Genomic DNA, 13,922 nt, shown 5'->3' with positions numbered 1-13,922 from the left:
TATGAGTCTCACGTCTCCACCTCTCAACTAAAGCTGTAATTAGATGATTGTCAATAGGTCGAAAGCCACATCGGAGAACACCATATAACCTCATCTCATTCAAGAGGGTCAGAACACGATTGTGAATTAAGCCAGAACTATAAAGTTTCGAAATTCTGTTATCCGATCGTCTGACTTCTAAAATAGTATCGATATTATCGCTTGATATTGTTCTTGAGATATGAGTCTCTGCAAGTGAAGGACACTAGGGTCGACCGGTTTGATATATGCCCCCATCTTTAAAAAATAACAAGAATAATTTATTATTAATTAGAAATAATAATATTCCTTCAAAAAAATAGAAATAATAATACAAAATTATAATTATATTTTTAAAATTTCAATATTTTTTTAAGTCCAAAAAGCTAATAAAACATTATTTTGTTATATTTTTACAATTAATATATTTTTAAAGTGTACAAAAATTAATAAATTTATTTTAGGAAAGTTCAGTATATTTATGTTATGAGAAAAATGCTGTAATATTTTTTTATATATATTTACATAAAAATATTTGAAATTATATCATTTATGATATAAAAAAATGAGTATACTATTTAATTTTTTAAATATATAAACAATATTTTTAATATTATTAATGATAAGTTTACTATTAGAAAATTTTCACGTATATATGTATATCAAATTAGTATTTATTTCGTATAACCAATTTATTTTTTTCAAACTTATCATTAAAAGCTTTGTAATTATAAAACATTTCTCTCAATCGATTTTGATAGAATTTTTTTTAAAAAAGATTATAAATAATTATTTGATCTTAGAAAAATTTTGTATTATAAATACTAATATCTTTTTGACTATTTATACAATTTATATTTATTATGTTTAGAAAGGATATATAATAATGAATAGATATTTAGTTAGAAAAATCATATACTGATAAATATTCATATACTGATAAATATATGACAAAAAAAAATTAAATTATAATTCAAATGTCGGTTAAAATTTGCTACAAGATTTTTATTTTATAATATTTATAAACATTTTTATACATAAAATTTAATTAATATCACAAAATTATTTTTAATTTGCTCAAAATTTTCATTCTACTGAAAACTAATTGAATAAAAAAAGTTTTTAAAATTTATCAGATTGTATCTAAATTATATTTAATATCCTAATTCTCCAAACTAGTTAATATTCAACAATTAAATTTTGATTACTATAATTTTTCAAGGCATTCGTATTCGTTTTAACATTAATATTTGTCACCATTAAAAAATTTTAACATCTTAAATTGTATTATTTACAAAGTATGAATGATATAACACTAAACATAACTAAGTCATGATAAATTTAATTAAAAATATTAACAATTGTTGTTTAATAAAAAAATCACTTACTTTGTTGACGAGGAACTCCAAATTATTGATTTTTCAAAAAAATTTATACCTGCAAAAGAAAAAAAATTTAAGCTTCTTGTTAGTTCATCATAAACACAAAGTAAAGAATAAAAAAAATTGGTGTTGAAGAGGAAAAATAGATTGAAATAAGAAAAAAAAAGATAGAGAAGAAGAAAAAACTTACATGCACCTTAGAAGAAGAACATGAGGGAAAGGAATGATAAAAGCAAGCAATTACATGTTCGAGCATCACTGATATTGCAAGTTGAATTCAGTATAGATTCACGGGCGTTCAATTTGCCCATCACGGGTGTTCAATTTGGCTTTATCAGATACATTTGTCATACAAAATGACAAAAAAAAATCAACACTAATCCATTGTAAGAAGTTGTCGGGAAAAAAAAATAAAAAGAGAAGTCGGGTCGAAAAACACAATTAGCATCAGACCCCGACTCCTCAATGAAGCGGGGTTACAAACCTCACCTTATCATATTCTTTTAAAATTTTAAAATCTGTTATATTTTTGAAATTTTTTTTTAATTTATAATATTTATTTAAAAAGTCCTCGTTTTCGATGAGAATAAAAATGTTTTTTTTTTGAAAAAAAAACATTTAAAATGAAATGCACGTTGGTTGGAGTACAAATATCTTTAGTATCTAATATTTTCATGCTCTAAACTAACTAGCGTGTCAAGAGAAATTGGATAATTATTGGCAAAGTCCTAATGTAATTATTTCTGCACTAAAAATTGAAAATGCTGAACATGAAAATTATATATATAGTACTAATTAGTTGGAGAAATAATTAAAATAAATTAAAAATATTTTTTTGATGAATTTAAATTTTAATGAGAAATAAAATTTTAAATTTCTTTATTTATTAGAATCCTTGTCATGTTCACGTCATATATATGTTTGTGCAATTGATTTTTTCAAAATAATTTTTGGAGTAATTAAGTCATTTTTTATATAAAAAATTGAGCAATTATATTGTAAATATTTCTAAAAATTTTTGTGAGGGCAAAAACTTGTGTGAGACGATCTCATATGTCGTATTTTGTGAGACATATATCTTATTTGGATCATCCATAAAAAAAATATTTCTTTTTTATGCTAAGAGTATTACTTTTTATTGTGAATATCGGTAGGGTTGACCTATTTCACAGATAAAGATTCGTGAGACCGTCTTCCAAGAGATCTACTCTTTTGTGAGAGTTTGTAAGTAGTTATTGTCTGAACTATTATTTTTTAAAAAAAAAATAATAGTTCAACTATACAAAACATATTTGTAATTTATATGGATAATATGAAATTTTTTACATAAATATATAATTCTATCAATTATAAATTTATGTAAAAAAAAATTATGAGACATAATATGATCATTTGCATAGACCAATATATATACGTACACTTGATATACATGCATAAATCAAATAATAAATAGTTACAAACATATTATATGCTTTTATTTACAAAAATTAATATCACGATCTATCATTTTTCGCCTCTTTTTTATGCCCTTTCTGATAACCAACCAGAGTTTGAACAACGGTTTCCACCTCTCCTTCACCTTCCTGAAACTGGAAATTGCGTTCATATAAGCTACCATTAGCAATTTCGCAAAAACGAAAACGCGACGAAATACCGTCATCCCCACTTTTAGTTTTGTACGAGGATAAGCATTATAATTAAAGGGAAAAAAAATCATGTGTATTCCAATCAGACACGATACATACGTGACTACCTAATAATCTGTTGTTAAAGTACTTTTAATTTAAATTAAGAAAAGAATCAGGCACCATCTAATCTAACTACTTAACTAATCTTGTTGGCTAAGCTATTTTATAATTGACTGTCAGATTAGTACTAACATATTGTCGTAAATTAACAATATTTAATTACCTAACCCAATCCAAATTAATGCAGATGATTATAAACATACACAATCACTTCATCACGTTTTCTGCTTTTTCTAATTTATTATTTATTTATGCCCCATAAATATTAATTTGAAAATAATAATAATAATAAATAAATAAATAAATAAATAAAAACCTAGGAAATGTGGTCCGTATCAATAAGATTCAAATTTTATCATATCGAGCCAATTTACGACACGCACTTGGCATTAGATGATTTGATTACCTTTTTAATAGCGTCTTCCACTATATGAGCATCTTTGGCTGTCTTTTCAGCCACGTCCTCCACAATATCCACCACTTTTTTGAGTTTTCCGCCGTTCGGGAGGTCACCGGAGATGTCCTCCGCCAATTTATCGACGACATCCGCCACCTTTTCTACTACTTCTGCTATCTCTTCTACAATTTCCACCGTGTCATCGACTTCCTCTGAACGTTTGGAAGAAGAGAAATACTTATAATCTTTCGTATAAGTTCCGGTTCTATTTTAAGAAGTAATTTACATCATTTTTCCAAGAAATAAATTAAGGAATATACTTGGAATTGGAACTTACTTTTGAATTTTAGAAAGGGTCCCCATTTATTGGCAGCCAAAGGTAAAACGACTGACATCGCTATTCCAAGAATCCAATTACTCCTGCATTATTGAATTTCGTTTTCAGAATTAGGTTTTTATTCTGCCACTGAATTATTGGATACACATGACACGTAGATCATGTGGTACTCACGAAAAATTTGATGAAGATGGAGGTGGTGGAGATGGTGCATCCGCAGGAACACCAGAAATCATAGAAAAATTCCTGGTAAAAAGAGAAAGAAAGAAAGAAAGAAAGAAAGAAAGAAAGAAAGAAAGAAAATCATGACAATAAGGAAAGTGATCGTGAAAAGACCAAAAATTTGTGCAATATTAGTTATGATAATTAAAAGAATGTGAACATTATAGGAATGGTCCTATAAACTAACATATTTTGAGTTTTGGTTTTGGTTTTGGTTTTGGTTTTGGTTCTTGAACTGTCAAAATTTAGTCTTAACGTAATAGATAAGAATTTTTCGCACTTTTAGTCCTCCTTCGTCGTAAGAATATTAAAGTGACATCTTATATTGCTGACATTATTCGCACAAACATTAACATTTTCGATATGTAAAAAAAAATGTTGTCTTAACTACTTAAAACAATGTACCTTCTATCATACTTTTGCGACTTCGTGTTGTTGCTTAGATACCGATATCCCAAACTTGGTGTTCCAGAAATTGTTTGATGTTCATATAAATTACAAAGGGAACTAAGAAGTTTAGAAGTATGGAATGTCGAACAAAATCTTGAAATCGACACGACAAATCTTGTTGTAGGCGGCATAACTCGATGCAACAATATAATGCTTTGGGCAATCAAGGGTCTAATCAATAAAAAGAAAATTGAACCAATAAATAAAAATTGAACAAAAATTCTCTCTAAAAGATGAGCAAGGAAGGGTCAATAACAGAAGGGTAAATTGGTGGGTATATATAGGTAAGGAACTAGTTTTTGGTCGGAACTTTCTTGGAGAGCCAAAAAAATGAGTTTTTTTTTTTTGAATAAACGTGTTGATGGCTATATATGTATATAGACACGCATCATCATTTTGAGCAAGGACAGGTAGAGAAGAAAAGTAAAACAAGAAATCAATTTTCGAAAGATTCCTCTTACTTTACGAGCAAATTATATTGACTTTGTGTTAATGTTTTTTGATTTTTTTGTTGTTGATATAATAGATAAGATACGTGATAAACAATGTAATTAGATGAGGCCAAATGCGTGGAAAAATCACGCAACTTGCTATTTTATTCCTTGTCGAATTAAGTTATGACTTGAGGTGGAAATCTAATATTATCTGATTACTAGGAAAGAATAATTTTACCTAATTATTTGTTTAATGCCTTGAATATCAGGAGTCTAGCATTGCCTCAGGCCGGCCTCGCATTCAAATTTAAGTTTTAACCTCTAGTATGTATTTCAATTTATAGTGTATTACAAATGAAATTTATTACTACCTGTTAATCAAAAAAATTTAAAATCCATATAAACTGAGTTAAAGGTCAAGAAAATTATTAGATATGAGTGCATTTTTCCATGTCTATCAAATTTCAATTTTAGATATTTGTTTTTTGATTTTTGGTAATTTTAATTCGTTTTCATCGTAAATGTTAATATGACACTACACTTGTGATCATCACCACGATGAAACAAATATTAAAAAAAATAACTGACTAAAACTGAATTTTGACAACACATAACCAAAATCCACCAAATTACAAATTCTCTTAAAAAAACAAGCTATTTGGTTTTATTATTTTACTAATAATACTTGAAAATATTTTTGAGAGTGAATATATATAAACACGGAAATATCTGCCTTCGAAACTTTATTCAACACACATACACACACATATATATGTATGTATATATCATTTGGTTAGAAAGATGCAAAAAGTATAAGATTGGAACATAATTAATAATGAGTAGGTCTCTTGTGAGACGGTCTCACGAATCTTTATCTGTGAGAGAGGTCAACCATACCGATATTCACAATAAAAAGTAATATTCTTATCATTAGAAGTAATATTTTTTCATGGATGACCTAAATAAAATATCCGTCTCAAAAAGTACGACATGTGAGACCGTCTCGCACAAGTTTTTGCTATTAATAATGGGGAAAAAACATAATTAATAATTTGGAGCTTTTTATTATTATTATTATTATTATTATTATTTATTTCCCTTGATTTGCAAACTTGCCTAACCTATCCAATCCTGGTTGGAGAATATGGGAAAATGGTTCTTTAGCCGCCGTCGAAAAGTCAAGCCACCACTCGTTAATGTTAATTAAAAATCTAAGCCTACATTTTAACTAACGTCTTCCTCCTCTTTTAACGTACAAGGACTAGGAAGCATCGGATTGAGAAGCATCGAGTGAAGACGTCATACACAAATCTTTGGATTACTGCCGGCGGCCAGCGGGAACGATACAATAACATCTTAAAAACATGTCAATTTATTTAATTTCCTTTGAGAAATGTTCTTTGCGTTTATTTTCTTGATTAACTATATTGACGTGATCAAATCGAACATATTCAAATGAATGAAGTACTGTGACGAACTTCTACATCTATCTAAACAGAAAATGAACAGATAAATTGTAAAAGATGATATATGTATATATAAATCAAAGAATTAATTATTGTGTTTTACAATATTTGTCATACCCAACCCAATACAATTACTTTTATACATTGAAATTTGTGTGTGTGTAGCTTTAAATCTTCTGCAATACATCTTCACTTGTTTGTTGAAGATTCTCACGTGCTCTATGTTCTTGCTTACGATGCTCTCGGGCTTCTTCAACCAAGGATTCAACGCATTCCTCTACTTTTTCTTCCGCTTCCTCTACCTACATCACCAAGGTTATTTATAAAAATTATACGGTGGAAATATTAGGTGTGATAATTGAGAATATAACGCATTATAAAATAAAAACTATGTAAAAGATCGATGTTGTACGTACCTTGTGAATTAACTCTTCGACCAAGTGTGCGTCCTTACCAACTGTTTCAGCCACATTTTCAACAAAATCCACGGCTTTTCTGAGCGACCCGCCTTCGGGCATATGCTCGGCGATATCCTCCGCCACTGTCTCCACTCCCTCCGCCACCTTTTCCACCACCTCTACTATTTCTTCTATTGTCTCCACCGCCGTTTCAACTTCATCTGAGTACACAGGCAAAATCAAACAGGTCCGTTAAATATATATTCTTATAAATAAAATTTAACCATGAAAATGAAAATGAAATCAGGGAACATATAATTTACTTTTGATTCTGAGAAGTGAGCTCAATTTGTGTGTGAAAAATGGTAGAAGCATCGTTACTACTCCCACAACCCAGTTCCTGGTTAAAGAAACATCCATATTTAGCATAAATTTAAAGTGATCAACCCAAGAATCAAATTAATGTAAATTTAACTCACAGTAATTGAAATGAAGGCTCGGAAGGAGGCGGAAGTCCTGGCTGAATAGCACCATATACAGCAAAATTTCTGGAAACCTTGTCATTCTTCCGAACTCGTCTGATACTGATCAAGGTCTTTTCACCCAGAAAAAGGGTCCGATCTCTCCGTATAGAGAAATTTGAAGATGAATACTGCAGCAATCCGATCTTCGGTTTGTACGAGGATTCGACAGGGATTATGACACTCTGAGAAATTAATGAACTTGTCGTCATCAACATTTTATCTTCAAGAATGACGTTTCGAATATTATACTTCTTGATTTTATCCAAGTATGGAATTTTTTCGAACAAGATTAATCTCCGGAGGCGTTAATATAGATATATATATATATTTATAAAGAATTCGTTAGCCGACACGCAACTACTTATATATTATTGACTTTGAATATTCTTATATATAAAAATTGAGTTTCCAACTTGAAGGATGAAATCAATTAAGTTAATGTTTTCCACGTTCTAGAAAAATCCATATCGTTGTAGTATCATTTTGATTACTTGACTTGTTCACAATGGTGCTAAATTGGAACCCCCCTCGAATTTGCTACATTAATTGGGTCAATTTTTATGGACGAAAAAGCTATATCTTTGGTTAAGCAACTTTCATAATTTTCATTTTCATTCGTATTATATATCGATTCATTCATAATTTTAGTCTTGGCATTTTTTATTTCAATGTCAGTACTTTTCATGGAATACCGTCAATAATGGTAGGTGCAATGTCAATATTTTCTTGTGCTACACAGCAAATCCCGGAGCTGTGCCAACCTTTTAGGTGAAAATTACTAAAATTTTAAAAAATATATAAGTTACATGACTAAAATCTCGAAATAATAGATAACAAAATCAAAATTTTAAAAATATACAAGTTACCAGATCAAAATTGTAATTTTTGTTTTTTTTTACGTACTCCATTTTGGTCAAATTTGTTATGGCAAATTAAATGATAAGTATTTGGATATGTCGGTTGATTCGAACTTTTGGGACAAGTCAGGTGGGATGTTTTAAAAAATTAAATGTTCAATGGTTCCAATAAAATTGATTTACAAATTATTTATTCTACGGATATTGTAATTCGAAACAGAGATTAGGTTTCCATTCAATATCATTATAATTATAAAAGGTAAAAACTTGTGTGAGACGATCTCACGGGTCGTATTTTGTGAGACATATATCTTAATTGGGTCATCAATGAAAAAGTATTACTTTTTATTTTGAATATCGATAGGGTTAAACCGTCTCACAGATAAAGATTCGTGATACCGTCTCACAAGAGACCTACTCATTATAAAATTTATTAAGTACAAAGTTGCAAAACAAACAATCAAAGATTCATAGCGAAGAAATATTTGAATTCCCAAACATGAGGTGCCAAATTCAAATCAGAGGACATAATAAATATTATACAAACAAGGTTATGTAAAAAAAAAAAAAATCCATCAACTTATTTCGGTAAACATTATATATATATATATTACATCATCATATTCATATGCATCTCCCGATCAAATTTTTACCGACGAATTCGTCTTGGGAAAAATGAAGGAAACATCGCAATTCACACATGATACTCCTCAAGTTGAACGTCCTGTGCCTTTAATGGCTCATATTCTCCCAAATAAGCCTCCAAATGATCAGAAAGAGCCGACTTATCGATATTCTCATGGTGATACGATTTGCATACAAAATAAACGATGGTTTGCAGGACTAGACCAAACAAAATCAAATTAAATAACAATAAGAAACATAGAGCCCCATACCCAATGATCCGCATGGTCCCGGAAGCTCTCCAATATCCAAACACGACATAAGCTCTGAAAACCCAGTATATTATAACCAAAGACAGATTCAGCATGAAGAAAATCACGATGGCCACAAACATCTTCCCTTTGATCAAATCTTTACTCTTGATCATGGCCTTAAATCCGTACGAATCCTCCAACACGGAAACGACGCTTGCCAGATGCCAGATTATAGTCATGTAAACAGAACCTATTGCATAAAGCATCAATATGAGCAACAAAATCGCCTGGCCGAGTCCCTGTACATAAGCAACGGTGACGGCCCATACAAATATGGTCAGGGCAAGAAGCATGTTGTAACATAAGAGAACGAGGAAAGCACACAGAAAAGTGACCATTACTCTCTTCCAGACCTTTGGGACAACACTCATGACTTTCATGTACGTTATTTCACGCGATGTGTACGCACAAGCGACGGTATAAACCACAGCAGAAGTTGAAAGAAGGGAGAAAATAAGCCAAAAAACGAGGTAAAGACACTTCACGAGGATATATGTAGCCCATTCGGATGATACTAGATCGGAAATCTTGTCATACTTTGGCGTGCCGGCTTCAGTATGGTGCAGTCGGAATTCATTGAATCGGATCTTCCAATAGAGTGTTGTGGATACTTCTTCGTTAGCTAAGAAGATTAAGGCAAGTGGGAGGATTAAAGTGAGAGTTATTTGGCTGAAAATCTTCCTCCATCTAAAAATCAGTTTGTAGGCTTCAAGATATATTCCAAACACTCCAAGAAATTGCATCTCTTCTTGTTCTAAATCCATCTTATCACAAATTTTTGGTTTTTTTTTCTGTAATTTTTTGGCAGAAACTTTGTGTGGAAGAGGCGATAAAACGGGGTAAACGAGAGTTGTTGGAGTTTAATTATTCTTGAATGACTTTTTCTTGATCATGTCATCTAAATTTGTTTTTTGTTATATATTTGTTGTATGTGGTGTTGTTTTTTGTGTAATTTAATATAAGCGCTTACCAAGAAATTGCATTTCTTCTATGTAAGAATGATATTTAAATCTAACCTTTCCTTTTCATTTTTAATTTTAATATTGATGATATTGTATTCTTCATTTAATGATAAATTTGGAAAAACAGATCTATTTTAGATTTTTATGTTAGATACGAGAGTCGTTCACCGAAATATCTTAGGTCTTAAAATTTGGCAAAAACTTGTGTGAGACTATCTCACGAGTCGTATTTTATTAGACATATATATTATTTGGGTCGTCAATAGAAAAATATTATTTTTTATACTAAAAGTATTACTTTTTATTGTGAATATCAGTAGGGTTGATCCGTCTCACAGATAAAGATTCTTGAAACCGTCTCACAAGAGATCTACTCTAAAAATTTATGCTGACGCAGTGAAATGGAGTATAATTTAATAAAATAGATAGTTTGGAAAATGAATTATTTGGAATGGAATGTCTGGAAAAAATTGCAAATTAAAATGCTTAGGTTGAAGTCACGTTGAAACTGGAAAAATGAGGTAGATATTAATGATGTTGTTTCGAGGTTATATCCAAGTATCATTTGGTTGCGAATGAATTTTCTGCGTAATTTCCTCGAAGACACACAAAAGGTCCATAGGAATTATCATTATTCTTGTAATTTCTTTGAACATTCAGCCCACATAATCCGACAAATAAATAATCGAACGTTTTTTGCAAGAGTGTGTATAATATATATATCCGTGACATTGATCGATCCGGTATATATTTGTAATGAAAAAAATATGTTTTTGTGACCATAGTCGTATCAAAGATGTCTAACAAAATTGATTCATAATTTAGTCTTTATTAAAGAAGTTTTTATGAATAATTTATTACATTGTTAGCGGCGGGCAATTTTTATGATAATAACATTTTTATTAAGCATTATTTTTTAAAAAAAAAAGAAGCATGTAGTTGATAACACAAATTCATCATTTTTAAATACTTTTATTTTTCGAGCTTTTTTTAAAATAAAAAATTATTATCTTAAAAATTAAAGTAATCATTTTATATTTCTTTACAAGATCTAGCATCTAAAATGGGGCCCTTGTTACCAAAAGGCCGGCTTCTATTGTCCTAGACTGATTCTTTGATTTATGTATTTCTTTTACGAAAAAGGAGGGAAGGTCACATCAATTTTACCATTCTATATTGTATCCAACGTTATTCGGTGGAATTTGTGTTTATCTGTTAGCGATAATTGAGATGTGTATTTATTTACCAACATGAATTTACGTGTAAAAGTAGGATAAAAGATAGCACGAAAAATATCACAAAATATATGTTGAATTATTATTTGGAAAAATTAATATTCGACCTCAACTGCAAATTGGGTGGCTTCCCATGTCAAAAAATTGGGTGGTTTATTCAAAAATAATAATAATAAATTCAACTTTGACTGACATTTAAAAAAAAAAAACAGTTTTTATAAACTTAAAACCCAAAAAAATAGGTGATACGCAAATTTGATCTGAATTTTTGTCCGACATATATGCTCTATCAGTCCCAATAGGCCCAGTTACAAGCCTCATCCAAGCCCAAATAAATATAAATGGGCTAATGTGGAGGGTTTTTTTTTTTAAATAATATAAATTAAAAATGTATTTATTAAAATATTGCAAAATAGAAAGTGCCATGAAAATATTACTTACAATCTGTTTAACTCGTTTCCGGATTCTGCATTTTAAAAAATTTTAAAAAAACTGTCACGGATTTCCGTGATAGTTTGTCGGATATTCAGAATCTATGACTCTCTTTTTCTCTTTCAAATTACGCGCATTCTTCCTTCTACTCTCCAAAATATATTTGCGCAATTCTCCATCCGATTATTGAAATTCAGTTGCGCAATTCTTCGTCCGATTTTTCGAAATTCAGTAGCTCAATTCTCCGCTTGACATTATTCCCAAATCCGACGCTATGTTGATAATATTTTTTGTTATCAAGCATCATTATATTTTTGAAGTATTTAACTGGTATTATTTTTATTTTTAGTATTATTGAAATAATTTTTATAATGTTATTTTTTGATAAGAATATTTAGCATTGTTAAGTATTACTATTGTTCGTTGATTTTGTCGTTTGTTTCAGCTCTTAACATCGTTCATTGATTTTATTACAAATTCTGTTCAACCACATTTGAGAATGTAATTTAAGATATATTTTATATCATAATTGTATTATTTTTATTGTATTATTAAAATAAATTTATTAATTTGTGCCATCGTTTTCTACTTTTATTTATGTATCACAAATTTATATTTATTATTATTATTTATTAATATTCCTATTATTATTTTTATATCGTGATTATTATTAAAAATATAATATTTAGCAAAATTATACTTATTAGTACAATGCAAGTGAACAAAATTATAATTATATTAATACAATAAAAATAATACAATTATAATATAAAATATTACTTAAATTACCTTCTCAAATAGTGGTTGTATGAAATTTGTAATAAAATCAACGAATGTTAATAGCTGAAATATATGACAAAATCAACGAACAATAGTATTATTTAGCAAAGTTAAATATTCTTATCATAAATATTCTTATAAAAAAATAACATCATAAAACAAAATTATTTCAATAATAATAAATTTAAAATTAATACCTGTTAAATACTTCAAAAATATAATGATGCTCGATAACAAAAAATATTACCAAAACAACATTGAATTTGGTGTTAGAGTAGATGCCCTGCAAGCCAACGGTTGGCTAGGGAATTTATTGACTCAAGTGAAATAAACAATCTTTATTTTAATATAATTTAACTTTTTATGGTCTTGTTATACTTTATCTGTATACCCATGCAAACAGCATAGATAAAGTCCTTGATTATGCTTTAATACAAATGAATCGTAATTCGATGTTGAAACTCATTTGTAAACACTGCATATTCTAAATCTGTTCCTAGTCGATTCAGCCGCCTAAAACAGGGATAAAGGCCGCTTGAGCTCGAGACTAGCATCTGTGATGTTGTGTACTGTGTTTCTTGGTAAAGGCATAGAGATGTCCAAACATGCAGATGGGTAGTCATATGATGATTATACCGAACAACCCTCCCTCGGACTTTCCAAGTGGTTATCATTCATCGAGAGGATAAGTCCGTGGTTATGATTGTACACCATTAGTCCTTACGACCTGGGACAACACTGAGGCTCTATATGCTAGGGCTGTGCTTTGACTCGCTCCAGGAGATTCATCAGGTGGCGAGGTTGGGTACAGTTGTGACACATATAGGAGCCAGTGCATTGTAGTCGGGGATTCACCGCTCACCTACGGATATGGATATCCTGTGTGATCTAATGAAATAATAGTGCATGGAATCTCTGGCCAGAGCATGAGATGTACGTTAGAGAAGGAGTTCTCAAATAGTACACGCGATGCCACTATTATAGTTATCACATAATTATCGAATTAATATGCAACCCTCGATGAACCAATGGTTGCAGATTCGATCGGGATATATGAGATGAAGGGACCTTACTGTACGTTAATCATAATCGACTGGTTCTTGCAGGCACTATCAGTGATACCTAGGAGATCATGGAGCGATGCTACTAGACGCTCTTACCATGATCCGATGGGTGCAATCAGAAATGAGTTCTGACATTCTTGATCAAGGTGTTGATGAAAAGAATGTGGCTAACTAGGGTAAGCCCGAATAAAGGATTATGTCCTGAATCACAAAGAGTTGTGAACCCTACGGCTAGCTGTATTCCTGAACCATTAAGGGTCACACAAGAACTGGATCGT

General features: G+C 30.1%; 3 protein-coding genes and 1 long non-coding RNA gene across 5 annotated transcripts; all 4 read right to left on the bottom strand.

Moving 5' to 3' along the window:
• Positions 1–228: 228 nt before the first annotated feature.
• On the bottom strand, positions 229–1,703 carry LOC142525251 (uncharacterized). Its single transcript, XR_012815046.1, has 3 exons — positions 1,591–1,703; positions 1,407–1,455; positions 229–276 (listed from the first exon to the last, which is right to left on the bottom strand). It is a non-coding gene; the product is annotated as an uncharacterized LOC142525251 (long non-coding RNA).
• A 1,106-nt stretch (positions 1,704–2,809) lies between these two features.
• LOC142524731 (uncharacterized) lies at positions 2,810–4,808 on the bottom strand. The gene is made up of 5 exons (XM_075628814.1): positions 4,510–4,808; positions 4,057–4,128; positions 3,883–3,965; positions 3,555–3,757; positions 2,810–2,989 (listed from the first exon to the last, which is right to left on the bottom strand). The coding sequence occupies exons 1-5, from the start codon at positions 4,683–4,685 to the stop codon at positions 2,894–2,896; spliced, it is 630 nt and encodes a 209-aa protein (XP_075484929.1). The 5' UTR covers positions 4,686–4,808; the 3' UTR covers positions 2,810–2,893.
• A 1,694-nt stretch (positions 4,809–6,502) lies between these two features.
• Positions 6,503–7,700, bottom strand: LOC142524733 (uncharacterized). Of its 2 annotated transcripts, none has more exons than XM_075628818.1 (4): positions 7,332–7,700; positions 7,176–7,252; positions 6,867–7,073; positions 6,503–6,752 (listed from the first exon to the last, which is right to left on the bottom strand). In XM_075628818.1, the coding sequence occupies exons 1-4, from the start codon at positions 7,589–7,591 to the stop codon at positions 6,622–6,624; spliced, it is 675 nt and encodes a 224-aa protein (XP_075484933.1). In that variant the 5' UTR covers positions 7,592–7,700; the 3' UTR covers positions 6,503–6,621. The 2 variants fall into 2 exon arrangements, with proteins under 2 accessions (XP_075484933.1, XP_075484932.1); XM_075628817.1 differs by having other exon boundaries at positions 6,503–6,756; positions 6,871–7,073.
• Positions 7,701–8,927: 1,227 nt separating this feature from the next.
• Positions 8,928–9,935, bottom strand: LOC142523991 (uncharacterized). The gene has a single exon (XM_075627715.1). It carries the CDS (start codon positions 9,933–9,935, stop codon positions 8,928–8,930), a length of 1,008 nt encoding a protein of 335 aa, XP_075483830.1.
• Between the last annotated feature and the right edge of the window lie 3,987 nt (positions 9,936–13,922).

This window comes from Primulina tabacum, chromosome 14 (genome assembly GCF_025594145.1).
Source record: "Primulina tabacum isolate GXHZ01 chromosome 14, ASM2559414v2, whole genome shotgun sequence".
Classification (NCBI taxonomy): Eukaryota; Viridiplantae; Streptophyta; class Magnoliopsida; order Lamiales; family Gesneriaceae; genus Primulina; species Primulina tabacum.
This window is presented reverse-complemented; position numbering and strand designations above follow the sequence as displayed.